Genomic DNA, 25,820 nt, shown 5'->3' with positions numbered 1-25,820 from the left:
CTCTGAAAGCCTTACAGTGCTCACACCAACAATGGAGAAGGCTAAAAAGATGAAATTTTCCATTGGACTTTCTTGGCCATTCACCTCAAACTTAGGGGACTTTGTTTGCTCCAGTCTTCTCAGCTCATGCTGAAGGGAAACTAGTAGAAACTTTGCTTTGCATGATCCTGCCATAGCATTTCACAGTAGATACTCCTGCAACTTCTCTCCCCCTGCTCCAGAGGCATGGGGCTGAGCAATCCAACAGCAATCCAACCAAAATTTATGTGCTCAGGAATGCACTATGGGGCCCTAGCACACACGTCAGCAGATACCATCTCATTGCTACATTTTGTTCAGAGCCAAAGCCGACTTTGAAGACACGAGGGAAGAATTCTCATAGACAATTCAAAGTGACCAGTGTGCAGGTTTTAATGCACAAAAATCAAAAAGGAAAATGCATCACTAGAGGACCTCTGAACAATGAAAACATTTGCCCTCGGTAGCTAACACAATGAAAGGGCACTGGGTGTGCTTTGATCTAGATACCTAGGGCAGCCTGTAAATACATCAAGACTGATGCAGGTAAGTAAGGAATAACCTGATCATCTTTTCCACAATGGGACAGAGTAAGATAAGAACACAACAGCTAAACATAAGGTTAGTGAAGCTCTGGAGCAAAGTCACCATCACTGGAGGTCTTCTAGAGCCAGCTAAGACTGAGGCTGGCTCAGGCAAGCGTCTGGTGTAAGTGATCACATGAATTCCTTTCAGCCCAGTCCGTCAACAAGATTTTGGAGGCTCCATTTTATGTGAAGAAGACAGAACTAGGACATACTGGACAAATCGGTTGGCACTAGAGGTATTTCTTCACAGTAAACTTAGTTCATAGTCAAACACAGGACAGACTTAATTCTCCCAGCCATGTATAATTCCTTTTAGCAACATGGCAAAACAGGAGGGACTCTTGTTACGCTTCACTGCTACCAGTTTTAAAAAGGACAGTCATACAAACAGGATATTGAGCAGCTCTGTCCAGCTGTTTGCAGTCACATACTTGTTCTGGCAACATAGCAGGTATTTGCCTACAATAAAGGTAGCACAACTACCAGTACTTAACTGCAGAGCAACTGTGTCCTTCAACTGAATCCTGGAGCAAAGACCATTCTTATCCTCACCAAGACAGATAGCTGCAGTGCTGGAGACTACCTGGCGTGTTCCAACACAAAAGAGCACTGTTCAGCCTGCACGTTAAAAGCTCCCACAACAGATTTTTATTAAATCTGTATTGCTTTGTGTGGGAACCTGGCTCACCAAAACTTCCAGAAATTATCATCTTGATGACTGCCCTTTTGGGGGACTGACTCAAGAGGCCTTCAAGAGGTGGGGGAAGGACAGGCAACTGGTGTGAGCATGTATTTCCAGAAAAACAAAACACATCTCTGTATCAAGTTCAAATTACACACCAGCTAAAATGAGTGCTCTCAAAGTCACATGTTACTCTGAAAAATCCTCTGACCGTAAAGAAGAAACATCCGCAAACTAAACGTGTCCCTTAAGATATGAGGTGTTGACGTGACACCATGGATGAGATTTCACCCAAAGTCAGCTGCAGAAATCAAGCATTTCAGGAATCCTACCACACTCAGTGGTGACAAAGGAAGCAGAAGACACCTCTTAACACAGGCACCTACTTTAAGATAAGATGAACTGTCTTTTGAAAGCGTGCCTCTCTCTCTCCCCCCTTCAACTACTGCTACAGCATCAATGACTAATTCAAATTAGCTCTCTTGTAGGACAAAATGATAATTGGAAGGATTTTCACCATCAGAAATGGCTTACTGACAAATCACAAAAAGCTCATGCAGGGATTTAAGCTCTGAGAACTTCCTAGGCAAACAGCAGCCAGGATCTTCCCTATGTATCCTCTACACCATTAATTTAAAAACACAAAAATTGTTCCACCAAATTATAATCTGAAAAAAGCTACAGTTCTTATTCTGCTTGCTGACCACAATCATACCTCAAGATCATCCATTATCTGTCTTTTCAAGAGCCACTCCAGTCAAAATCACAACAAAGACCAATATAACAAGGCACCTGAAGTTTTGATAGTGAAGTTGAGTCATGGCAGCTCACAGATGGAGCACTAAACTGAGTGTTGCAGTCTAGCAGGCTACACCATAGCCTTGACTTTTCCTGAGAACAGAAGATTAGCACAGGAGACAAAACAAGATGCAACACTTCCATCAACAACTGCATGAGATATCGGAAGGAGAGCCCTGGAGCCACTCCATGATCACATCTCAGTCTCTCGAGACTGTGCCTGGGCATCACCTACCTGCTTAATATTCTCAGTGACTTGTTCTTTCCTTAGCCTCGGCTCCTCTTGTTCTGTTTCAATGAGCTTTCCTTCTCTGCCTGTTCAGAGCAATGGGAGCTGCTGCCTCAGTGCCCCAGAAGGCCTGGCTGATCTGGGAATTCCAGCCTTACACCACCAGAAAGGCATGGGCCAGGATGCAACACCATGCTCATATGGCTCATTCTTCCTCCAACTCATTTAGCTACAGCAAAGACTGTTAGATGCTTGGTATTTTGTGTGAAGGTGTTGTTTTAAAACCCAATTTTGGATGTTTGGGTTTTATTTATCCCCAAATCTCAGTCAGAGACCTTCTCTAGCTGCGAGGGGACAGCTCACTGCACTAGCACCTTTGATACACTTGTTTTCTTCCTCTCTACAAGGAAAGAAGGGTCACAGCTTAGCCAAGTATCTGAACACCTTTGGCTTAACCTCTCTTATTTCTTGGTCTCTTATTTCTTATTTCTTTGCCTCTAGGGCAGAGGAAGGCAACCCATCCTCACAAAGCAACCACCCAGTTACTTTTGGCTCCTTTCAGCAGACCACCCAGGGCAGGTGCATCTGCACCTCCCGCTTTGTTTGATAGATATACAATCCAAGAGAATACACAAGCCCCGTCTTCTCTTCCCAGAGAGATGACCTAGAGGACACCACTCTCCTTTGTCACATGACTAACAAGATCCCTGAAGATGACTCCAGAGCTTTTTTTTTGGGGTGGTGGTGTGAGGGTGTGGTTGAGTTTCTGGAGTTTTTTTAGGGCTTGTTTTTCTTTTTTTTTTTCTTTGAGTTCTTTTTAAGTTGCAGTACTTTCAGACAAAAACACTGGGGCTGGAATTCCTGATTTACAGGAGTCTCTGCTGCTGGAGGGGACAGCCCAACCTATCAAGTGACATACAGACAGGGGCTCAGCTGTGTTCATGGAATTATCTCCTCTGAAGCCCCAGCATTTCCATGGAAATAGGAAGATCCCAATGAGCCAACCTGATACCCAGTCTCTTCCCTGACACAGCAAAGATCCATAGTCTGCAAGCAGTGGTGACAAATACCTCCTTCACCGATGACACTTCACAACTGCTATGAACCTCTGTCTTTCCAGCCCTTTCCTGACATACTGGAAGTCTTCCATCTGCAATCATCTGCAGTGAGGACAGTAACATAAGGAAAAACTTGTAATTATTTTTAACATTGGAAATGATTAATCCAAAATCCTGGGTGTTCTGTTTCATCCTCATTTCGATGTAGCTGAAAACTCCCATGAAAACGGTGCTTGGGAAAGCAGGCAAAGCAGCAGTCTGGCATCCTGACGGGGGATTAGCTTCATGCCTTCAGCCCTTATCTCTTGCGTAAGGTTACCTGTCCCTCCCTCTCCCCGTCATAGGGTGCTGAGGGTGAGTTTAGAGCTTGACAACAGGACCTGGACGTCAGCTGAGGCAGAATAAAGCTGTGTCTATTCAAGCTCAGTTCTTACCTAGACCTCACAACACTAGTGCTGGGTCCCCAGAGTACGTCACTCTAAAACCAAGCCAATCTGGTGTGTAGAAGAGGCGACAAACACGCAAGGAGTGTATGTGTCTACCTGTGAAAAGAAAGCTTTTTTTACCAGACTCCACAGATGAAAGCTTAGCTAATAACACTTCTAAGCTTCCTTGATCAGCTGGCTTTGCTGTGGAGTGAAGGGCATACCTGATAAGATTAGCAGTCTATCATGGTCAATCATGTATATAGGAAACAGTTAAAAATAAAGTACAGCAACCCCTAATATCTGCTCTGGTCGGGATTCACTTTTCCTATGATCTGTTTTCTGATAATAAAAAAGATGCAGCAGACCAGTGTCATTGGTGCCAAGCTTCTCAGAAAGCAGAGATAGGTAACACCTAAGAATAAGTTTCTGGACAATCATCTAATGCAGATCCCTATTATATTTTGCCATAAAAACTTTATTGACTTGTCTGCTATGTTATTAACATCCACAGGGGCTCTTCCAGAGGAAGAATTGCCTATCAAGACTGATTCTTACCCTACCTTTAAAACTAGCCTTTAGAGTCCTGTATTTCCTCTATGGTTTTATTAAAGGCTACGGTGAGAATGAAGGCAGGGTACCATTTAAAATTGATAAAACGTTGTATTACTTTAATCACAAAAGTCCATCTTAGAATAATCTGAATTGAATTTTTTTTTTTTTTTTTAAGCACTGAAATATTGCCTGTTCTAATGAAGTAGATAATTATTTGGCAGAGTTTCTGCAGGAACAATACTCTGTGCATCCTTGCAGATCATGAATAGCATGCAAGGGGAATAAAGTTGCGTATCAAGAGACAGGTGTGTCCACAGTCCAAAAGCTGGTGGATTTCAGCCAGCAGATGTGTCAACAGTCACACACATACAAGCTCTTGTATCTAGCCTCCTGTGCTGTGTGACACATGGGACAGCCTACTTCTTTACTTAGGTTTCTGCTATAGTGTTCAGCCTATAGTTTCTTAAAGCTGGTGGGTGCTGAAAGTGTATTTGTGGGGGTTTGCCTCCTTTGCATCGTGTCTGTGACCTTTAAAAAGCCAAATTTTACAAATCCAAGAATCACAGCATCCCCATAAACGCCATCCATCACCACAGTACCGCTGCTTGAGTGTCATTAAATACAGGCTCTGAGCCCAGCTCTGTCCTGCTCCTCACTAATTCTTTACTTAAGTAACAATTATGAGAGAGCTTGGCTTTCACAAGGCTAACAGGATTGGACTGTAAGATATTAGCACACCCCAAAGGCATGTGCATCTCTACACCAAGCCCAGTGTCAGTGTCCAGGCATAGAGCAGCGGCTCAGATAGCCATTGCAGGATGCCTGGCTGTAAATATATATCTGATGTCTGATATCTTCCCCTTGAAAGTGTGAAAGGAGCAGGGGGGGGACACGAGGACGGGGGACACACCCAACAGATAGATATAGCCCTTTTTAAACAGCCCAATAAACACCATATAGTCAGGAATCTAAAGGAACAAGTGGCAATACCAGCTAAATCCCATTATTCCAAACCACCACCACAAAAATCCACTCACCTGGTGAAAACTCTGTTAGGCTCCACTTGTAACCTGAATAGTCTGTTGTTAGGAAGCCTGACAATAAAATGCAAGTGTAAAAGGCTGAACAAAGGCCAAATACTACAGTTGGGGAGGGGGGCATTAAGTACGGTAATTAATATATTAATAAGAAATACATCCTTTTGCTTACTAGGTGAATTAAAAAATTCAGTGTCCTCATAAGAGTAGAAAATTCAATATCCACATATAAGTAACACCCCAATACTAGGCACAGTAACTAAACTACCTCTATACAGAACATTATGTACATTACTTACGTACAGTAAGTGGGAGGCAAGCATAAGATAATTCCAGATATTTGTACTGTATTTTACAAGTATTCAGATGAATGGCTTAATTGGACCAGAGAGACCCAGTGAGAAACAGCTGCACAGAAGTGAGAGTAGTAAAATCCATCTTGGAGAAGCTAAGACCACCTCTAATAAAGCTCTCTACTATTCCTCAAGTAGAGGGATGAGAAATGAATGAGAAGCAGAAATGGCTGCCAAAGTGGCATTTCTATATATCCCAAGAGCACGAGGCTAGAAAGTTCATGAAATCCAGGCACTTGGCCTCATCAGTCTCTGAAAAGAGTTCGATGTATTTTTAAGGCTATGACAGACTCAGACCTCGATGAGTTTCACAAGTTCGTACGCTGCACGATAGATCACAGGTGAACACGAACATTAGCATATACTACAGAGCATTTAGCACATGGAGATATAAAGCAGCTATTGTTCTGGCAGTAAGGTAATACGTAACCAGATAGTCTCCAGCTTCATCTAGAAAACATTTTCCCAGCATTTCACTGACTTGTTCAGCGGGAGCCTCTCCGCTACAACAGAGTGCACATTCAAGCCCAACAAATGGGTCCAAAGTGATGGGTTCTCCCCCACAGTGCCCCATTCCTGGCCCCTGTGCCTCTTCGCTGGGGGAAATCATGCTTTTAAGCCAAGAGAGGTGACATAAACCCACAGTCAGGCAAGATGCACAACTCTGGGAGGAGGACGATGCCTTGGGAGGGCATCCAAAGCTCTACCTTGCAGGTATGGAAAGCTGCAACTCTGGTGTCTCTACTGGAGCCTTACCTCACTCTAGTTTCTGCACTAGCTACAAGGAGGTAAGCACTCTTCTTTTTAACTCGGGGCGGGGGGGGAAAAAGGGCTAGACACATACCTTAAGGTCTTTTTTTCTCTTCTTCAAAGCATACCTTTCAATTCTAGCTATAAAAGCATCCCTGCTACGAACCAGCACACACCCTCATTGCAACGGGTCACAGTGCTTTGGTGTCTGCATCCTGTCTTCTTTATAGGACAAGGGACCCATGCAGCACAGATCCCCCTCTTTCCCCTGTGTAGGGCCTGGCCCATCCTCAGCAAGGTAAACAATAAATCATGGTGAATACATGACTCAGATGTGGAACGCATCATGTAAGGAGCAAGTTTTTACAGTCCACATTCCTCCTTTTTTTGTACATCACTGTCTTCCACTGCCTGGGTTGTGCGGCAGGTGGGATGGGTTCCTACCTCTCTCTCTCAAGAGTACTTATTCTTGGTATGCTATGCCTCTGGCAGATTCCTCCCTTTTAAACTCTGCACATCTGTTGATTAAAAAAAAAAAAAAAAAAAGCTTGGACTCTGGCCTGGTGACTGAAGGCACAGAACATTTGTGCATCTGGGCAGAGCCCGAGCCACGAGCCACACAGGCTGGGTGGTAGGAAGCCTCTTTGCACACCAAGAGTAGGCGACAACGATGGCTGCTAGGAGAGAAATGACCCTTTGCTTTCCAGAAAGCAGGGGTCTTTTAAGTGTTTTGTCCCTGTGGGCCTCATCCCAGGTGCACAGGCACAGGGGCCTACAAAGGGGATACTCATGGCACAGGGACCCACACAGACAAAAACTGCAAGAAGAATCAAGCAGCCACTCTGTGTAACAGCCTGTTCTGTCGCTTCCTGAAGCGGGACGGAACAGGTTGGAAACTGCTTCCTGAGAGCAAAAGGAACTGCAGTGGCTGGAGAATCCCTTCTGCTTTGCATCTGTTGTGGACAATTCAGACTGAAGTCCCGTTCGCTGGCTGCCCTGGCTCAGACCGCAGGTTCACCCAGACCAGAAGCAAGAAAGCACATCTCTGACAGCAGCAAACAAGCAGAAAGCCTAAAACCTGGCCAAATCCAAGTCTTGTTAATTTGCCACGGGACTTCAAACCTCTTCACACTTAACTCCTATTTGGAAGTACAAATCAGACCCCTTTTTTCCCTGCTCCGCCCCCCCCCCCCCCCCCCCAAAAAAAAAAAAAAGAAAATGCACCAGGAAGCCTCAGAGAAGATCTGGCCGAGGACATCATAATGCATCTGCAGGTTGGAGCAACAGGGAACAACCAGAGGCCAAATTCACTGATGGTGTGTAATTGAACACAAACACCCCCGGCTGCTGATCCCTGTGACTTCAAAGGAGTTGAATGTACTATATGCCAGCACTAAAACTCGGGTTCCATTAGCTATATGTTCACCATTTAAATGCAGTGGTCGTGTGGTGCACACACCAATTAAGAGTCCCCTAATGCTTGGGAGTACAAAGCTTTTTTTTTTTTTTTGGAAGGGGTGGAAGGGAAGAGATCAGCTGGCTCAGGGGAATAGCAAAAGAGCCTTTCACTGCAAGGTCTCACGTTCAAATCTGTCACAGGCCAGCAGTAACAGATGGCCACTTCTGAAGGCTGTTCTGTAGCTTACATGAAATGAGGGATTGTCTCGGGCCACTGGTGGACAACTTATTGAAGCCACAAACACACTGCTGGTGGTTTCTGGCACAGACAGTAGAGAAACCAAGGGATTACATGGGTATGAACTAGCTGCTGCCTACCTGATCAAAGGCACCTCCTTCCTGGAGGGAACCGGGGCAAATTGCTGGCAGCTGATGGCTGCCACTGCCTGCGCAGTGCAGGAACCTCTGGCTGCACAAGCCTGGGTCTCTGTCTGAGACCACCTGCTTTAGATGTCGCTGGCTCTTTCAACTCATCAGCACTGTTCCCCATTCACTGAACTTCCCCTCAGACATGCTTCAGGCTTTGAAGATTAAAATCACAGGGGAAAATGGAGATAAGGAAGTTCAGGGATCTGCGGCAGCAAGGAGGCAAAGCCACAGGGAGGGAAAGTTTGCTATGATCTATAAGCTGGGTATGGGAATAACAAATAATACCATTATTAATTTTAAATCAACTCCAAGCTAGTGCTCCCTCAGTCTTTCCCTTCTCAGAGTCTGTGTCTTCTCCAGGGCACACTTTTAACTTTCTGTGGGCTGATGGCAAAAAGTCCACCAGTGACCAAGTGTCTCTGGTGGGGAAGGGAGTCCATGCGAGCAACCAGAAAGCGTTACCTACAGAGGAATTTGTACACATCAGGGAATAAATTAAGCCAAAGGATACAGGGGGTGGGAAGAACAAGTAAAATTCAGGCTTAGAAATGCCACCTCTGGCTTTGGAAAAGATTTGAGGAAACCACTTCAAGAGAAACTGCTTTTTTTTTCTTCTTGGAACCTGTTTCGCAGCTTCATGTCAACTCACAGAAGCACGTGTGTGCACCTAACCTGGCAAGCATGTTTTGCTGCGATGGCTGGAGTGGCTTCAAACATACCAACCTGTAGATGGACTCATGCAGCGAAAGAGGAAGCAGCCTCCCACAGCAAGCAGAAGCCACTGTCCTGCTCTCATGTGCTGGCCTGCCAGGGTCTACAGTGAGGGGAAAATAGGGCGATTCCCCTGCAATCTTCCTGCACAGCTGTTTACTAGCTGCGGATTACTGCTGTCACATGAGCTGCTTTACAGCAAAGCCAAGCTGTCTTCATGAGCTGAGAAGGTCACTGGGAGACAGGGGCCGCCAGGGACAAACACACCACCCTCTACTGCAACTGTGAGTTACTTCCCAAAGGGATGCCAGGCAGCGAGCAAAGTGTTCCCGACTGATCAGAAGACAATGAAAAATGGTTTTACCTTCAAGCCTTCTGCACAGCTACCATTAGGACTCACCCAGTGAAAGGGGAGAGGAGGGATACCCCCAGGGCTCAGTCTCACGCTGTCCATTTACCAGGCTGCAGTCAAGGTGTTGGAAGGCTGGACAGTCCTTTCAGTGACAAATTTACCTTCTCTTCCTTGTGTGCCCACAGGCGAGGGCATCCCACCAACCTTTTGGACAAGTGTCACCAGCCAAGGGATGCCAAGGTAGAGTTGCATCTCCCCAGGCTCTCGTGCGACCTGCTGATGTCTCGAAGCATACACAAATCAATCCTATAGCAAGGAATGTTGTCCTCTTCAAACCCAAAATCTAACTGCTGAACATCAGGGCCAATGAGGAGGAACAAGTTTCACTTAGAAAAACAGAAGTCTGAAGGTCCAGTAAGGCCACTTGGAAAAATTAATTAAAACCTGCCATCTTCATCATTCTGCCATACACACGTCTGGTGGACAATGAAAACATTTCTGCAAGTGAGATCGCTCACAGACTCAGTGGTTGCAGGACGGGGCTCTTTACTATGCCCCAGAGGCACAAGACAGATGGGGTTGTGCTTTTAGGCTTTAAAATCAGCCCCTGCTACGGAGATCCAATGAAGAGGATAAATAGAGCCACAGAATGATCCTCTAGACATGCTCGAAAAAAAAAAGCAACAGAGGAACTCAATAGGTCAAACCCTGCTAAGAAAGCAGCTAAGGCTTTTTTCAAAGAGGGGCAGAGCACTTTTTAAGACAAAGAAAACACACAGCCCCTTGAGCAGTTTAGAGAAGTCTACTCTGCATCACACACCTGGGAAGTGGGAACGCACAGTCTGAATTGGAGCATGGAGTAGGGGAGGCTGCGCCGAGAACAGAAAGTACAAATAGCTCCGCAAGGAGGAAACATTGGTCTAATTCACAAGACTATGAGCTTTATAAATGGAGAGACATGCAAACCATGCCTCGATGCACTGAAGAGCTGTACTTGGGGAAGCCCTAGCTTGTGGCTTAGCTTACAGGGTATTTCTCCTTCTAGTGGGGTGCCTGGCAGGGGGGAGAGTTCACAAACCCCATCTCATTTCATAAGATGCCTCACACAGTAACAACAGCTTGCTGGGATTTCAGCCAGCTTCCCATTTGGATCAGATTGCACCCTACGCCCACTGACAGCCATTAAGAGCCTGGAGCTCACAAACTGCCCTCGGGTCAGACAAGCCTCCATCCATTCAAAGCCCAGCAACATTTTCCACAGCTCTCCAGTGTACAGCAGGAGAGGGTGGCCTGATTCAGCCCAGCTCATAGCCACAAGGGTACCTGCTAGGGAAGGCAAGAACTGTACCCTGCTGTCATGAAACAGCAGATTGCAGCCCAGTTCTGCTGTGACATAGGGGTGCAGGGGGATTAGAAAGCCCCTCTCCATCTGCCCTGATTCAGTGTAATCAAAGGCTGCTCTTTCAATTCCCCAAGCCCCTGAATGGTGTAACGGGTAAAAGTGGTACAACACAGGTAGGAAAAACAGCAATGACATCCCCAGCTTTGTCTGTGGTTGCATTACTCATCCATCACTACATAGATGGGGACGAACGGATGCTACTTCCCTGAGCAGGAAGCCAGCCACCTTGCAAGCTAAAATCTGCACTGAAAAAGGTGCTACAGCTGCTGCACAGCAGGGACCATTGCTCACCTTTATCTCCAGGCAGCAAGGCATCATTTGGAATCAGGTGCAGAAGAAACAATGCCCTACAACTCAAGACACAAGTCTTGCTTTGCTCTGGGAAGCAGCTCGCCATGCCAACGTGCAAGATCGCTGAGCTGAGACCTTTCATTTCAGATTACCTGGAGGAGCAGGAGAATGAGCAGAGATTATGCAAGCAGGATGAAGTTGTCCTTGGTTGTCTCCCATCTGCTGTTAAGCTGGAAGGTTTTCCAGAGATGGGCTACAACACCCAAAATCTCACAGGGCTCAAAAAGCTGAAGGGGGGCTGCCACACGCTCAGCATGTTTGAGTAAGCTGTTATTACAGGCAGAATCCACCACACATGAACTTTGTCCTGGGAGCACTGAGAAAGGAGCAGCAAACCAGAGGCTGATTTTGATCTTGGCTTAATCTACCATCCACCCAGTTCAACACTTACGGGTTTGAATGCTCAGATTCAGAGTTGGGCTCTGCCAGCATAGATGCGTCCAATAGAAATGGCAAAAAGCTGCCTTCCCCAGCCTGATGTTGTCTGTGGTCCTTTCCAGAGTACCACCGCCTTATTTGCAAAGGTGGCAGGAGCCCCATGAAGCAGCTCTGCTGGTATAGTTCTGCCAACCAAGCCTCTGACCTGGGTTAGGTTGGGCATGGAGGAGGAAGCCTGGAAAAGTGACTCACCAGCATCTGTGATGGGTCAGGAGAGTGATGCAGAGCTAGGCAGCTTCACAGAGCTGGTTTTCTGACTCCACCTGTGCCTTTTCTTTAGGCCAAGAGCTATAAATACAACAGCACCATGCTGAAAATCTGCAGCTTGTCAGGAAAGCACCTCCCTACCCCAACTTGGGGCCAAAGTACGGATCCTCAGACAGCGGCACTAATGAGGTCTGCTTGCAGACTACACAAAAATCTCCATCCGTTCCCATCCTAATTCCTGGACTAGAAACAGTAGCAAGTAAGGAAATGTTTGTCTATCCATTTCTGTGCTTCCATACATATTTAGGGAAACATGCTAAGTATATTGACTGCCGTTCCTTTCCTGCCTGTATTCAACCTCATCTCCTTTAGACAAAAGCTTGTCAAAGGATTAGAATACCCATCTCTTGCAGACACCCCAGAAACACTGCTGTAATCAAACAAACTGGTTTAGGTCCAAAGTCCTTCTCAAATGTCTAAGTCTTACAGTAAGCATGCATAGACATTAGGGAGATAAAAAACCCCACAATATACCATCAACAAGAAAACCCACCCCTCTCTCAAATAAAATCCTATACACTTCTCAATCACGCATTAGTTAAAATGAGGACTGTACTCCATAAAGGTGACCAGGCCTCTTCCTTCTCCTGCTCAATGTTCATCTTGGCTGAGCAAGCATGGAGTGGTGTAGAGCTGCCCATCCCCATCACCTTATGTAGACATCAGGTAGAATGCACCTTCTCCATAAGCAAGGGTGATCTCCAACTATCCAGTAAGCCGAAAGCCATATGCTCTGTCACCTCCAGATACCCCGATTCGGGGACGTTAGTATGAGTGGACCAGCAAAGCTCAGGACTTCAGTAACTTGGCTCTCAAAGCCAAGTCGTTGGGGACTTTGTCACCATAAATTGAAACAAATGCCTGGATTTTAATGTGAATGTTGGCAATAGTAAAGTCAAATGAAAAGTCTCATTAAGAGATGGAGAAAAGCAAGATCCAGTGAATAGAAATATATGCCACATACATCACTTCACCTGCCAAAAGGCTTGGCCTCTTTTCAGTAAGCATCCTGCACTAAGCAGCTCCTTCTGAAGCCACGTGGATTACTGAGGGACTGTGAGATGAAAACACAGAAGCGTGGACAAATATACAAATACATCAGTGGGCTTCAAATTCAGTCTAGAAACACAATGAATTACTAGTCAAGCAGCACATTCACTCAGAGCGTTACCAGCCAAATTGACTTATTACTCTTTTGTGAAGAAGAGTTACCACGGGAAGGAAGCCCTATCTTGGGAAACTTGGGAAAGCAATAACCCTATGCAATGAGAAAATAGGGTCACTGCTGCAGAAGAGAAGCAGGAAAGCCATCCCACAAAGGCCCTTGTTAAAACACATCTCTGCAAGGAAGGCTATGGAAGACACCAACCCTGTCTGCTTCCTTAAACTCATGTTCATCTGCAGCCCAAGCCCATGCTGCAGCTAGGCCAGGGCATGGTGGGAACAGCACCTCCCACACCCAACACACTCGTGTTTCCATCCTTCCATGCATGAAGCAACCACATCCTTTTGCCTTCTCAGCCCTGAAGATCTGACCAGACATTCCTTAAAATCCACCTGCCTCAGGGAAGCTAGGCCTTTAAGGAAAGAAAAAAAAAAAAACAAAACCAAACAAGAAGAAAGTTTTCTTCCTGACTGCTGCCCCCAAAACAGCTGCATTTAGGCACTAGAGTGGATGCCCGTGTAAAACAATTGGGGTGCCTCAAATATGAAACTTCCCAACACAACAATTCAGAAGACAGATTGATGAACACAGTGTCAGTTGATCTGAATTTTCCATGAGAAATTCAAGATCAGCAGAAAGAAATTAAGCTTTCTGTCACGATTGCAAAGATGGGAACTGCTTTAGGTAGTAAGACCAGAACTGCTTTGAAGTATTGCAGCCATCAGGCAGCTTCTCTTTTCAAATTTATGGATAAAGAAGAAATCCTGCCCAGCCTGGAGTCTATACCAGTCCTGCTTCCTCTTCCAGACCAGAACAAAAGGGAACATATTGCAACTATGCTGAGAGAGGAGGGCTGCTGTCTATTTCTTTAAATGTAATGTTAATGCCTTGTAATCAGCTTTAATTTTTAAACAGACCCAGCCCTCCTGTCCATTTCCCCTAATTCAGGACACGTGGAAGGTAAATGGCCTATGCTTAAACCCGGACAGCATCAGCTGTGACAGCTGGAGAGCCTGTAAGTCTCAACTGCCTGATAACAGGAATGGATGTCAAAACTCACCAGGGGAGGGGAAACAGGGAGGGCAAGGGAGGTGCTCGAGATGCCGTAAGGTCACTGAGAAGCCAGGAGATAAGGCCAGACGGGGCATGGCTCATTTACTGGACTGAAACTCACTGAAACCAAAAGGACTCGAAGAAATGCTAGAAGCAATGAAACAGCAAAGGACTTGGCAGTGACTCCCCACCTCTAATGAAGTTGGCTTCTCTTTCAGGGTATTGCTAACACCATCACAAACATGCTGAGGAGGAAAGGTGAGCATGTTTTAGGGGACAGCAATAGATTAAGCCAGGAACTGAGCAAGTCCTGGTGTCTCCCCAGGATGCTGTTTTCTCTCTTTGCAATCTCAAAGGCATGTTTCAGAGCTAAAAAGCAACCTGTACTCTCTGTAAGACGTGGGACACAAAACGGGGGCACAAAACCACCCGGGAGGCTCTCCTCGTGCTCCTCTGACACTGCTGCCTTCACAAAAAGGAACGAGACCTGTGAGACATCATGAGAGCTCATCATATAAAAATGTTTTTCCCCAAGGAAATAGAATGACAGAGCCCATAAGCCTCCCCATCCCAAAAGCCAAACTACCCAGTTTGTACCTGCATCTCCATCAAGAGACTTATCAAGGTCACTCAACAAGCCAAGGGAAGCCCTAAAGCCAGCAGCACTCAAGTGCCGTGGCATCCACCTCCAGCCTCCTGCTCTACTCAAACCACCCAAACAAACTCTCGGTGCTGGGCTGTGCAAAGCTAGCTCCACATAACACAACTGCAGGCTGGTGTAGGTAGCACCTGGTTAGCTGGACCGAAGGGAAAATCTGGCTACCAATGCTGTACAAAAGGGACTTGTCTGAGCCACTATTTTTAGTCCCGGTTGGTGGGCAGACAAATCCTAATCAGCAGCAGCAGCCGCTTCGTCACCAGTTCCAAGATGTCAAACCAAAGCCGCCCAACACCCATGACAGCCCAGCATCAGGACAGCCTGAGCTGACTGCACCGCCAGCGCCACCCGAGATTAGTGCCCAAGAATAATGTAGGACAGCAGCAAAAACCATGAGATCCATCGTGATGGGTTTAAAGCATCAAAGTCAGGAGAAATCATCTGTGCTGGCAAGGTTCAGCGCAAATGGAGCAGCAGTCTCAGGTCTTGGAAACACTTTGGCCCTCATTGTACTGGGAAAGACCTAGCAGCACCATGCTGACTGCTGGCATTAAACTTGTGGCTGGTGTCCCACAGTCCCAACATCGCATATTCCTTACTATCCGTGCTGAGGCTCCCCGGAAAGCCAGATGCTGACATGGAAAGGGTGCAGACGCAGAGATGGCTGAGCTGCACTGAAGTACCCCCTCTCTACAGGGCACATGTAGGGAACTGCACATACTTGACAAATAAGAAGCTTGTTTTAACTAAGGTTTATGCCAACATACTTAAGAGCACATCACAGCCCCATTGCTGACAATAACTCATTTATGCACAGCAGTTAGTCCTCTAGGAAACACCTCTCCCTGTTCCTGGACCTGCTCAGCACATACAGCCAGAAACTCAAACTCATCCACTTCAGCTCTCACTTGCTGGCTGCCACCGGCCTCTCTTCTACCCTGTCATCTGAAATACATCTGCAAAAATTATTTTCCTTACTTCTCCTTCAGACTGGGATTAAATCATACCTGTTTCAGGGCAGCACTCCATCAAAAGAAAATCTGTTTCCACTGGTAAAACCCTAAAAAAACCCTGTCCACTTGGATGCAAGCAAACTGATCTGCACTTTGCCAAGTTGCTAGTGACTCATTTGGGTCCAACTTCCCAAGGAGATCCAACAGGAAAAAAAGTAATAATTTTTCTTTTAAGTGCTGACATTTGCAGCAGATCAGCCTCCAAGCCTCCCCCCATCTTTTTTTTTTTTTTCTCATGCAAAAAAGCCACCAGTTACCAGGGGATCAGTGTGCTGCACCTCCCTGTCCTGAGGCATCAAAAAGCAAGAACAGGCAGTTCCCTTCTCTGGGTTTGCCCAATGTATCTCCATTTGCTTTCACGCTCTCTAGGAGATGTGCACAGCCCAGAGAACAGCATCTCAACTCTTGCCTTCTCCTCCTGGACGTGTTTTCAACTGTAAACAGCCTACACAGAGCCGGACGGGACTGGCAACCACGCTTCAGGCCTGGAGGTGTCTCTGTTGCCGAGAGGAGGGTTCCCCATCTCCCATCTGCACAGCTGAGGGTGGAGACAGGTTTCCACCTGACACCTTATTGATTTTGTGTGGGAAGCTCAGCAGCCTCACCCAGAGCTGAAGCCTTTTCAGCATGTAAACCACTCTTGATCTAGGAGTCACCAACTAGAACAGCTCTTCTGCGCAGCAAGCATCACCCTAAATGCCGCTATAGGCTTTTTATCCCATGCTAACTTGCAAAATACACTCCTGTACTAACGCCTTATTTCCTCTGTTTACGAAAGCAGAGAGCTTGCTAATCCCTCTCTGCCCACGTCAGAGTCCTAATGCTCTCCCCGAGCTTCCATCACAACTCGATAATCCTGGCTCACCCCCAGCCATAAGCATGGCTCCCTTTGGTTGTACGGAGAATTGGGTTTGGATATTTTGGATGACTAGTGGGGTACGGAGAAGGACAAGACACGTTGTAGTCTCTTAGTACCCACCTGTATGCTGCCACACCACCACCAGGTACATCAGTGCTCCCAGGAGCATCTCCAACAGTACAGGCAGGAATTATGTCAGTAAAATGTGCTTTGGGGCCAGGAAAAAGGGCAGCAGCTGCTGCACATGAAGACCATGGTTGACAAGTAAAGATCTATTGGATCTCTGGCTGTGCCTCACTCAGTTCTGTTAAATTAATTCCCTGGTCACAGCATGATTTCACATCTTCTACTTTTCAGCCTGGAGAAGAGAAGGCTCCAGAGAGATCTTACAGCAGCCTTCCAGTACCTAAAGGGGGCTTATAAGAAAGATGGGGAGGGACTTTTTACAAGGGCCTGTAGCAACAGGACAAGGGGTGATGGTTTTAAACTAAAAGAGGGCAGATTTAGACTAGCTATTAGAAATAAATTCTTTACTGTGAGGGTGGTGAGGCACTGGCACAGGCTGCCCAGAGGAGCTGTGGCTGCCCCATCCCTGGAAGTGTTCCAGGCCAGGTTGGATGGGGCTTGGAGCAACCTGGTCTAGTGGAAGGTGTCCCCGTCCACAGCAGGGGGGGTGGAACTACATGATCATTAAGTCCCTTTCAAACTAAACCATTCTATGATTCTCTTCCCCACACCAGCTCCTTCCACCATGCCTCCCTTCCATGCCATTTCAAACTGCAGCTGGAGCTTCAAGCATACCACCCCTCTCACCTTAAAATGCCCTTCAAAATGCCGCACACTGTGCAAAACTGCAATAACCCCAGGCTTGTGACGACACCAAGGGCATTAAACCAACCTTCCTTGGGCAGGGAGTCTGCTCTGTCCTTCACAGACAGCACTGCGCACTACTACAGCCCTGCGTAGGTACTGCTTAAGCAAAGCTTCATCAATATTTAAAGATGAAGCCAGGAAGCCTGTAGCCCAAGCAGCTTTCAAGCCCCCGATCAGATCAATGTCAAACAAAAGGCTGCAGCATGAGGATGCTCCAGCGAGCAAGGCCCAGACTGCAGGCTGGCACCATCACCTCTCCTTCCCAATGCTGATCGAGTTTCTCTCCTCTGGCCACAGCGGGTTGGGACAGCTCCAGCACCAGCCCATCACATGGAGCTGCCCACAGCGCACACCAAAAGCAGCCCCAGAGCGCTGTTTCCTCTTACCAGAGCATTTCCAGTTTTCAGCCAGCTTCAGAAATTGGTGCTGCTACAATCCCCTTCACTTGCTTTGATGATTACTTTGCTTTAATGCCAGCCACTTAAGAGCAAAACATCTGAGGCTCAAACCATGGGGTCATCTGTTCCACCATCCCAACTCAGAGCAGATGCTTCAGAGTAGCAAGAAAACCGTAATGCATGTAGCTAGTTTGACACTGTACAGGAGCAGGAGATCTTATTTCCTTTAGCTATAAACGTAACTGATTGCAAGATTACCCACAACCCTTTCGCAGTTCAGCCACGCTCCTGGGCTCCCTACTCCCCCCAGGACCGAATTCAGCCCTAGCTTCTGAGACATCAATGAAAATACAGAAGTTGCCTCTTTTTAGCTGCCTTGGTTCTCTTGTATCACTTAATTATTATTCAGATGCCAAAGAATGGATGGGGGAAATACCATATCAAGATAGAAACAAAACAATTAAAAAAGAGAATAATTATATCTAATGGCTAAAATCAGGAATTAAACACTTTAGCTGACCTCAAGCAATTCTGGTAAACTACTCTCCCTTTCCTTAACAATAAGATTGGCATAGATTTATGTCCCTTGCAGGGAAAGTGGCATGGGTAAGGGATTGCAATCCCTAAGAAAGGGCCTACAGAAGGGTAAGAGCATTCCCAGAGAGAAGCGTTTATTGGAAAAATCAGCAAATTAAGACTTTGCAAGCAATCAGGAGCAGGGGGAATCTGCTGGTTAATACAATTATGGCTCTGGCAATCATTTTCCCCCTCTCCTTCCTGCAACCAATTGCACTGAATCATTTCCCATTTCACCTCCTCCTGACAGAAGGGCATGCAGAGCTCTTTGCCCCCACTGCATAAAATAACCGAGCACCAGTGTCCAGAAGGATGCTTGCACTCATACCCTGAGCTTCAGGGTACAGAGAAAGCAGACAAATCCTCCACAACAGTGCCAATGCTGAAAATCCATCTGCTCTCCATCCCCAGACAGAGACAGTGGGAATGGATACCAACATCTCCTCCATCCCTAAGGGAGATATATTAGCTGGTTACGTAATAAAACTAACAGCATGGTGCTTCCAAGGACTACCACGCCGACAAAGCCCTTCCCCTTAATACCACTGGAGATTAGAGCAAATCGAAGAAGAGTGGAAACAAGGCAAGGGGCTGTGGGCGAGGTTTTGCACAGTAGAAAATGCTGCAGTCTCTCCCCTTAATGCACTCTAAATCCCATCTGATTTCCAACTCTGCTGCTAAAAAAAAGAAAAAAAAAGAAGGGGGGGGTAAGCCCCGCCTGCATTATAATTATATTAATGCTGGGTGAATGAGGTAGGGTGACTTAGGAAGGGTGTGGAGAGTTGTTTAGGGGAAGCATCCAGAGGAATCCAAACCATGAAAGCATTTTGGAAGCAGACCAAAAGGAGTCAGGGGTGCAGATCTGCTAAAGGATGCTAACGTGCTTTTACAAATCTGATTAGTTACTGGTTTTGAGCATCCAGGGTCAGATCCTTCCTTTGATAAACACACATCACTTATCCCCCTCATGCCCGGCTGCTGGCAAAGGAGAATACAACACAACCCTACTCTATTCTCTCAGAATCAGATGCATTCCCAGCTCTGAGTAGAGGGTTTTCACTTCATTTCTGCTCCCTCTTCAGGCTGGCTGACTCTACAGCAAGAGATGTCAAGTCGAATGCCCCAAGTAAAATTACTCTTCCCTCCACTGCCCGGTTTTCGCTGCACAAAAAATATTCATGTTTTAAACGAGCACATTCCCAATGCAATGAAGATTTTGATGGAAGTCAGAATCGAGGTCTCATTTAGCTAGATGTCTGCTTTACGTGCAAAGTGACAAGGCAAGAAGTCATCGCTCTGCCACCCAACTGCACATGCTTGTTTCGCCTTTGATAATAAGGCTTCAAATAGTACCATCCTCAAGGTGGCGTTTCTTTACAACTTCACACTTTGCATCCTTTTTGAGCTTATTTTGACACCCCCCCTTCCATTTAATTGAAATAACCACAAGTTTCATCTTTGAACTTGGAAAGCATGGTAAAGGCGTCAGGCAGAAGTACAGTGCAACTGGAGGCAGTGGATGAGCACCAACTAGACGTGTTCGTATGTTCCAGTATCATCTCTTGAACCAGTTTCTGTGAACATACTGTATTCACTATGAACTTAGTTTGAATAACTACAAAAGTCACCAGACTTGGCAGAAGATGCATCCAGATAATAGGTGAGAAACACTATGGAGAATCCCTAGAACTAAGTGATTGACTATGGTAGCAAGATGGAAAATAAAGCAGGAGGCAAACAAGCCAAGACTGACTGCTGAGGGATGACTGAAAGGTGTCACCCAAGCAGAAAAGCGACAGTTGCTCAAGAGCAGCCACTAAGTAAACCAAGAAAGTCTTGAGAAAGGAAGGAAATGAGTGGGTAATAAAATGCTGGTCATACTCTACCACTTCTCAGTGAAGTGTTTTGGAGATGAGGGGCACTGACTAGTTGTGTTAGTTGACTAAGTCTGGTCCTCCCTGTGGTAGGCACTGTACAGATACAGAGAGGGGGAAGCAGTTTTTCCCCAGAAAACTAAGGCTAAATAATAAGCTGGCAGAAAGAGGAAAAGAGCTCAGCCACCAACACTACGGAAGTAAACAAGAGGTTAGTGCTACCATTTTTTTCTGAGATTTTAAGTCACAACCTAGTTAGTCAGCATCTGCAGTGAGGGAGAATTATTTTACTAGTGAAAACCTGACATGTCAAGTAAAAGAGAGCAAAAACCCCCAGCTAAGAGCAAAGAAAAATACTCAGAAAAAGTAAAAACTTTCTGGCAGCCTTACCATTGGCATCTTGGACTCCAGTAAGTGCTCCTACCGCTGCTGCAGTTTCACCAGATAGAACAATCTGTCCTCCACCTTGAAGAGTGGCTTCAGCAAGCGTGGCTACTGCATGGGCAGCTGCTTCACTGCAGGCACAGGAAAGGAGAAAGAAGAATTAGGAGAACCAAACAAATAACGCCATTCCAGTAGCACCTATTTTAAGCAGGCACCATATGTCAAGAGAACAAATCCAGAAAGGAGGGATTCTTACTGGGCCCAGATGAAGTTATCCAGAGCAGAAAATCTACAGTGGAGGACAAATATGTGGGAAGAAGCTGCTCCTACTGGCTTTTTTCAGCTTGTAGGTCTCTTTAGTCAGAACATCCCTACATTCTTACCTTCACATTCCTTTGCTTGGGAACTTAAGTAAACCTTTTAGACAATCCAAGTAGTTATACCATGTGACTCCTAGCTGCCTCTGGTTTCTGGTACAAAACTCTTCTTTTGGCACTGTTATGTTCTGGGTCTTTACAGATTTGAGAGCTCTACCCTTCATTACTGTTTCTGCGAGTTCACATTGCAATGGAACAGGCCCAGAGGTTTACCATCACCAGGATCACATCAGCAGCTCTGTATTTAGCTAAGATGGAGTACTACTCCCCAGCCAAGTGGTTTAATAATTCTTTTTAATAAGTGATCAGTAGCTCAGCACAGTATTGTTAAATTTCTTCATACAAATGAGGTCAGACCAAAGGTCCCTCTCATGCAGCAACCCGGCTGTGAGAAAAGCCAGTATCAGATATTAGGAAGGAGTGTGTATGATCCTTCCCTTCCTACACCCTCTCAGCTTCTGACAGTTAGCAGTGTATTGATTTCCTACATCAGTGACTGCATCTGGACCATCAGGTTTGATTTGTCTAATCCCCTCCGAAGCCCATTTATACCTTTTGCTTCCACAACACCCTGTAGCAATGAGTTCCACATTTAATTTGGTGCCATGTGAAGAAAAATTACATTATGGTACTTGAAAAACTACTGCCTCAGTCTGGCTGGGCAGGCCTTAAGTCTGATATTGTGAGAAACAGAAAATAACTGTTCCCTTTTTGTTTTCCTCACGATTTCATAGATTTCCAGTAATCTCTTTCCCAAGCCAAAGAGCCATAGTCCACTTACTGTGCAAGGACTCTTCCTGGCTTCTGATCACTCTTGTCCTATCCAGATTTTTTCTAATGTAAGACATCTATTTGCCGGGGATGACCATTTCTCACACTATTCAGGACATAGACACACCATGAGTTAGTCCAGGGGTCTAATCCTGGCTGGTTCACTATGCCTTTCCCTATAATTCCTATATTCAACTTACTCTCTTGATAATATCTTCTCAGCAGTGATAAAACATTCCTGGAGGACAGTCCACCAGATGCTTTCTGAATGGTAACTGGTAGCATACAGTTCCTCATTGGATACACAGAGCCGTTATTTCTTTGTATGTGTATCACTTGGCATTCGTTGACATCATATTTGACTGTGCAACCAAATGGCAAATAAGAGTGCTGTGAGAATCCTTCAGCAGCTGTCCAGATTTCTCCAGACCTGTTGGATTAGCCACTTCCGGTGACCAACTGCTAGTCAACAAATTATTCCAAAGCCACCTCCTTCCTGCAGCTGAATCTCCCACCATTTCTACCTTAAACTAAAAAAGTAGGTATTTTCTTTAGCTTCCCCTAGGATGCTCTTTCTTAACTGCCATGCTCATTCTTTGGTAGTCAACGGACTCAAATATTTTCAAAGTACTTCCTATTCGTTCTCTTTCCTAATTTCCTGCTTAGATGCTGTATTCTTTATTCACTCAGGATGTATTTTCATTTCTAAATAGCACTTCTGTCTCTTAGAGTAGCTCTTAAACACTGTTAGTGAACCAGAGTAGTTTGTTGTTCTGCTTTCTTACTCCCTTTGATCTCTCTTCTGAACCTGCAGCTACATGAAGGCAGTTACACTGCAGGAAGGGCAACTACAACACAGCAAACCTGGGGTAAGCACACATTTATTGGTGTAACCCTGTTTCCGACTTCACACAGCACTTACTTGAATCCACTTTCAAGGGCAATTGAGCATTCTAATAATCTGTTACAGTTCCATCCCTGAAAATACTAATGATCTGTGGCATAAAAGCTTTTTCCAGTTACAGTGTGCTCCATAAACATTAACTGGTTCAAATCAATGAATTAATGGCCCACCTCCACTTCATCCTATTTTACTAGAAGGCCTAATACCTCCCATCCTCAAACCTGACAGAGGTTGCATCATCCGTTATGCCATGCTATTGGCAGGCGTACTGCTCTACATGGGGCTGTGAAAGACTGCGCTCAGCCAGCAGCCATTGGAACAAGATTTAGATGGCAGCTTTCAGCTAAATTAGGCATAAAGTTTCCAGAGCTAGGATAAGCCACCAGCTTTCAAGGACCAGAGCCTTGCTGAGATCTTCTTACAGGCAGGGGAAAGATGGCAGTCACAAAATCACAGAATGGTTTGGAAGGAATCTTAAAGACCATCTAGTTCCACCCCCCCTGCCAGGGGCAAGGACACCTTCCACTAGACCAGGTTGCTTCAAGCCCTGTCCAACCTCGCCTTGAGCACCCCCAGGGATGGGGCAGCCACAGCTTCTCTGGGCAACCTGTGCCAGTGCCTCACCACCCTCATAGTGGGGAAGAAGTTCTACAGCTAAAAGCTACAAGGAGCATTTTGTGGCAAAGGACAAAGTACACCTCTTCCATGTGGAAGGGTGCTGGAAGGCAGTCACCTAGAAAGGTCTCCAGCGCTACCATGGTCAGCAGACAAAGAGGGTGACAAGCTGGGAAATAAAACATGAGGCCTCTCATTTCCACTGCAATGCTGCTACAGGCTTCGCATCGCTCCTGAACTACAAGCTATTTGAACAGACTTATCATAGGGCTTTCCTGGGTATAAACTGAGCTGATCCTGTCTTGAGGCACAGTAGAGACTAAATGACTTGTTGAAGGCTCTTCCGTTCATATTTTCTAGGAGTTCTAACAACACTTCTTTTTATTATGGAATCTGAATTTCTTAAGTTAATACAGGAAAAGGAACAGCTTTGTGACCTTAAGAGCTAAAAGCTAGTAGCAATGGGATGAAATTAACATGGAAAGCCCACGATGTTCTACTCCAGAAAAACTTCTGAAAAAACAATAAAATAGAAAAATCTATTGCCTGGAAATGTGCAGGATAAAATCCTGCAAGTCAGATTTTGGGAGAAGGGGCTTTTTCCTGCAATTCCATGCCTAGTTACTTCAGCTGTTCTTACAGTGCCGTACAAAGATCACTCGTTTATAAAAGGCAATTTTACAGTGAAACTGCTAGTAAAAAAACCCTACTTAACCAACCTTGTGTGGTAGCAGAAAAGAACTTATCTGATGGTCCTGAATCTGGACCACAAAGAGAATAAACAGTTCTAGGCGTGTTTGTGCTTCAGTTGTGACAGCAATTTGGAAACAAGCTGTTGAAAGCCCCTGCGATTAAAGTGGGTCCTTTAGCAATTTGTGTATACAACAAGGTATTGAAGCTTTACTCCAACCATCAGCAGTGTGGACTTGTGCCTTGTCCTGACCCATGGCTGCTCAGTCAACAGCCTCTAGGCCAGAATCCTGATTCAGATGAGGAAAATATGTCTACACCTCAGCAGTGTGAAGCCTCCCATGCTGTTGGGGCTGATGCCATGTTTCCTACGGTTCTTCTGCTCTCTCAGGGTGCAGCTGTGGTGTGCCACAGCCATTTCCAGTTTTTAAGAAGCAAAGGTTAAGCAACTCACCAGAGCCAAGCAAAGATACTGCTTCCTGCTACACGGACCTGTAGAGAACTATACTGCAGATTTTGGTAACCTCAATAGAATAAAAAAAATAAAATAAAATAAAAATCTAACAGAGCTCATTCCAAGCCGAAGAGGCAGCATTACTACTGCAGCTCATTCACCTTCTATTTCAGAAACACATTTGGGAGAAACCCCAAGAACACTGGCCTTGGGAGGAGATTTTTATTCCTGAAGAGAGATCATACTCAACAACAGGGAAATTCAGCCTTAGCATTTTAGTAAGAAACCATTATTAATATTGAGGGAGACCCAGACCAGCAAACTTAAAAGGTGCTATTAGCACATCACAACTCTTGCTTTCTTCGCAAGCTCGGTTCTGTAACTGGACCCTTGCTGTACAAATAAGATCATTTAGAGGGGACAGTTACTACCCATCTTTTCTTCTTTCAGGAAATTACCATGTCAGTGGTGTTCTGTGGTTACAGCAGAAATCAGGAACTGTCCTGCAGAGACCTGGACGCTGGCTGATGTAGGAATTTGTTATGGGAAGAAGCAGCCTCTACTGGGACTGTACAGAGTGATCTTTGCACCATTAGAGTGAAAACCTGGAAGGAAATGTCATGCATGCATGCTTCAAGCCTTCGTCTCTCACCCATACCTGTTGAGTGCCATGGTAACAGTTGCTCCTTGTTGCATCTCCTGAGATGCTGCCACTGCTGCTTCTGCTAATGATGCCACCGCCTGCGTGGCCTCTGATGCCTGCGTTGTCTGGATAGTCATCTCACCCCCCTGTAGCGTTGCCCAGTTCTGCTCCACCTATGGGGAAAAACAAAAAGAAAGGCTCTAGGATTGGATGTCATCCCATGAATGGACGGCTGCTTCCTAAAACAAAAAGAGCCAAATTTCAAGAGGTCTGTGCAGAATCCTGCACATGCTCTGACTTTGAGAGATAGGTAAAAGAGGGAGGAATCCTGGGATCCACCTGACATTGCTGGACACTACAACCCTCTATCAGCCATGAGTGAGTTTCTAAAGTCAGCTCATGATTTTAGTTGCTGTTCTCCATATGTTCAACTTCCGAACAAGAAATCTAGTTTTCTCATGCACATGGAAAGTGCACCCCATAAACATCCATGAATCCCCTCAACCTCCCAGAAATCCCTCTCCACAACAAAACAGGACAGCGATGATCGTTGTCGTACTTGTATCACTGCCTGCCAACCAGCCTGGGCAGTTTATTAAGTAGCTGCATTTCCGCAGTGTTAGAACCCCAGTGCGGACAACATCCTCCCATGGAAATCGCCTGCGCTTATCTC

General features: G+C 45.8%; 1 protein-coding gene across 10 annotated transcripts in view; it reads right to left on the bottom strand.

Moving 5' to 3' along the window:
- Positions 1 to 25,820, bottom strand: part of NRF1 (nuclear respiratory factor 1) — a 74,193-nt gene that overhangs the window by 8,731 nt on the left and 39,642 nt on the right. For 6 of the 10 annotated variants that reach the window (XM_055808383.1, XM_055808384.1, XM_055808381.1 and 3 more), the window contains 3 exons: positions 25,163 to 25,320; positions 20,700 to 20,824; positions 5,390 to 5,446 (listed from right to left, as the gene is read on the bottom strand). In XM_055808383.1, coding sequence (XP_055664358.1) covers positions 5,390 to 5,446; positions 20,700 to 20,824; positions 25,163 to 25,320 — 340 coding nt within the window. Of the gene's footprint in view, positions 1 to 3,384; positions 3,475 to 3,806; positions 3,915 to 5,389; positions 5,447 to 20,699; positions 20,825 to 25,162; positions 25,321 to 25,820 lie in introns of all 10 variants that reach the window. The other 4 variants (XM_055808387.1, XM_055808390.1, XR_008747806.1 and 1 more) reach the window with 3 other exon arrangements.

This window comes from Falco peregrinus, chromosome 6, assembly GCF_023634155.1.
Source record: "Falco peregrinus isolate bFalPer1 chromosome 6, bFalPer1.pri, whole genome shotgun sequence".
Lineage (NCBI taxonomy): Eukaryota > Metazoa > Chordata > Aves > Falconiformes > Falconidae > Falco > Falco peregrinus.
Note: the sequence above shows the minus strand (reverse complement) of the source record. Positions and strands in the feature narration are given on the sequence as shown.